The 2,661-nt window shown below is 56.3% G+C and overlaps 1 protein-coding gene across 1 annotated transcript; it reads right to left on the bottom strand.

The window, feature by feature from the left end:
- Positions 1 to 654: 654 nt before the first annotated feature.
- On the bottom strand, positions 655 to 2,628 carry LOC113405656 (bifunctional coenzyme A synthase-like). Its single transcript, XM_026646883.1, has 2 exons — positions 1,880 to 2,628; positions 655 to 893 (listed from the first exon to the last, which is right to left on the bottom strand). Exons 1-2 carry the CDS (start codon positions 2,616 to 2,618, stop codon positions 655 to 657), a joined length of 978 nt encoding a protein of 325 aa, XP_026502668.1. The 5' UTR covers positions 2,619 to 2,628.
- Positions 2,629 to 2,661: the final 33 nt, after the last annotated feature.

Raw genomic sequence — 2,661 nt, 5'->3', positions numbered from 1 at the left:
GGACAGAGAAACAGAGCCTCAACAGGGACTGCTGAGTTCCCAGGTGCATCACTGGGGTGCTCTTGCTCAACCAGTGAGAGGAGATGACGGGAGGAAAGGGTCCCCCTTGGGTAGCTTCCCCCCACTGCTCCAGAGGGGGTATGACTGGAGGGGCAGGGCTTTACACCTCATGGCACGAGCCACAGATCGGGGGAGGTGTCTGCAGAAGGCCAACCCCAATGAAGAGGTCCAGCCTTAAGGGGCAGGGTCCCCGCCATGGAGGGGCCATCTCTGTGGAGCTCAGAGGAGGACAGAACCCAATAAACGGTTTGTCCCATTTATCCCTTGCACTCTCCACTCCCAGCTATCGGAGTTTTCATTCTTTTCCTCTGGAACAGCTGCACCCTCCCTTCCCAACACACTTAGGAAGGACAACCAGCTCATGAGGGGCATTGGCAGAGTTGAGGTTGGGGGGTGGGGAGGAAGCCCAGGCCTAGAACAGCAGGGGGAGTACAGGTCAGGACTGCTGCTCACGGGAAGAGTCAAACTGGGGCGCTTGTACAGCACCTGCTGTCCTAAGCCTGGCGTTGGCGAGAACTCCCAGGCCCTCACTTTCAATGCCACCAGATTTCGCCCCACAATTAAGGAATGAATAGCAGGAGGGGGTGTATTCCGCTAGGTCAGCTTTAAAGGCATTACATTTTCGAGTCTCTTCTTGTTCACGGCCACCCCTCCCTTGCGGGTCTCCTCACTGACTACTATACACTCCAGGTCAGGGTCCGTTATCGATGGGCCATAGGGGTCTACCAGAGGCACAATGTCATAACGCAAAGAGGGCTTCACGTCCACCAGGAACTCACAGAGCTTCTCCACTCGGTGCTCGTATGGTTGGATCAGCTCCTTCAGCATCTTATCTGGAAGGGACAAGGAACAGGGAGGAAGCCACAGTGTGCAGCGCCCCGCACCCAGAGCTAGCAGCAAATAGTGACAGTTACAGGAGGGGCCAACAGAGATGCTACAAAGGCTTTAGCAACCTCTGGAAGGACCTGAGCCCTCACTTCCCGAGTGCCCAAAGGGCACTGCGCTCCCCAGGTTTCCGTGTGTTGGAGAAAGGAGTCCCTCTGGCAAGACGACAATGCTGCAATTCCTTGGGTTTGCTATCAGTGGAGCATCATCTCTGCCCAAAGCAGCAGCGAGCACAGACAAGTGACTCAGCCTTGGGCTGCTTGGCAGGGAATATTTAACTCCAAGGGCAGCACATCTGTCATGAAAACACAGACAGCAAAACACGCTCAAGGGACACCAGCAAGATACCAATCACTAGGACAGCCCTCCCCGCCGGGACATGGAGACAGCTCATCTTTTCCCCGGAGATGCCACTGCACCTTGCCTCAGGCAGTGGGAGTAGTCTGGTGAGTCTCACTTATCAGCTCTGGCCAGTTTCCAGTTCTCAGGCGCAAACCCAAGGCTACTGCCGGGGAAGGGTTAGCGATACAAACCACCGAAAGAAGGTTTACAAAATCTCCTCCTAAAAGCCAACAAGCCTAACTGCTGGGCCTAAATGACTCTCCTGTCTCGTTAATAAATGCTGCTTCTCAATTAGCGCTGTGCCCACATGGTTCAAATGTGCTTTACATCTCCACTGATGTGAAACCTACTCTCCCCCTTCATCCCCTTCTCCGCAATGAACACACTCCACCTTTAAACATCCTAGATGTTTGGACAGCACACCCATTGCAGAGTCCATGAAGGCTGCTCCTAAGCTGGCCCAAGGGAAACACTAGAGAGCGATCAAAACGGCTCCCTTCACTGCCATCAGGAGCAAAAGGAGTGACGGCCCGAGGAGAACGAGCATAACTGGGGTTTTGCTTCCTGGTTTGGGACTAGGATTCTCACTCACTCTCCAGAAGATCCTTGTCAGAGACACCAACCAGAAGCCGGTTCTCAGCCAGCAGGCAGCAGGCACTCAGAAGGATCTTGTGAGCATTATGGAGTCTGTCGAAAGTGCCCCCTACAACGACATCGCTGTAACTCCGCAGAGCCCCGCCATCCAAGCCTGGCTCCCAGGGGGGCAGCTCGCTTTGGTCCATCATGGGCTCGTAGTCTGGGTACAGCAGCACAGAGATAAGATTGGGCCTGCAACTGTAACAGCTGGTGGCATAACGCTCCAGGCGCTGCTTGACGGGGTTGTACTGGCCCCCATCACTGGTCTGAAAGTCGGTCAGGATCACCTCGGGCGGGTGGGAGAGGTTCTGCACCGAGGACAGCGACTGCTGCGTCAGGCTCTGGTTGCGGATGTTTGTCAGCAGGACCCGCACGTCCAGGTGGCTGTGGGCGCCAGCGTCCGCATACAGCTTGTTGATGAGGCTGTAGACCTCAGGTGTGGCCGGCACGTAAGTGGACCCGGGCTGCGAAGAGCCAGTCAAGCTGAGGCCCGGCTGTAGGTGAATGTAGAGCGTATCCTCCACAATCCGGGAGGCCGAGGCCAGGATGGGCACAAAGCGCAGAGACAGGGCAGAGAGCGGGGCCGTGAGCACCAGCAGGCCTGAGCGGAAGACAGACATGGTACCTGGAACAGACACACAGGAGCAAGGGAGGGGGTTACGCCGGTGACAGCAAAGCGTGAGCTCTAGTAACATGGCCTCTGAGCTTTACTCGCCCCCAGCCTCACCACCCAGCCCC

Source organism: Terrapene carolina, unplaced genomic scaffold (genome assembly GCF_002925995.2).
Source record: "Terrapene carolina triunguis isolate 2854851 unplaced genomic scaffold, T_m_triunguis-2.0 Scaffold47658, whole genome shotgun sequence".
Classification (NCBI taxonomy): domain Eukaryota; kingdom Metazoa; phylum Chordata; order Testudines; family Emydidae; genus Terrapene; species Terrapene triunguis.
Note: the sequence above shows the minus strand (reverse complement) of the source record. Positions and strands in the feature narration are given on the sequence as shown.

Coding starts and splice junctions, on each gene's coding strand:
- LOC113405656 (XM_026646883.1), bottom strand. CDS start 2,618: ATGTTACTAGAGCTCACGCTTTGCTGTCACCGGCGTAACCCCCTCCCT. Junction 894..1,879: donor TGACAAGGATCTTCTGGAGA/GTGAGTGAGAAT, acceptor TGTCCCTTCCAG/ATAAGATGCTGAAGGAGCTG.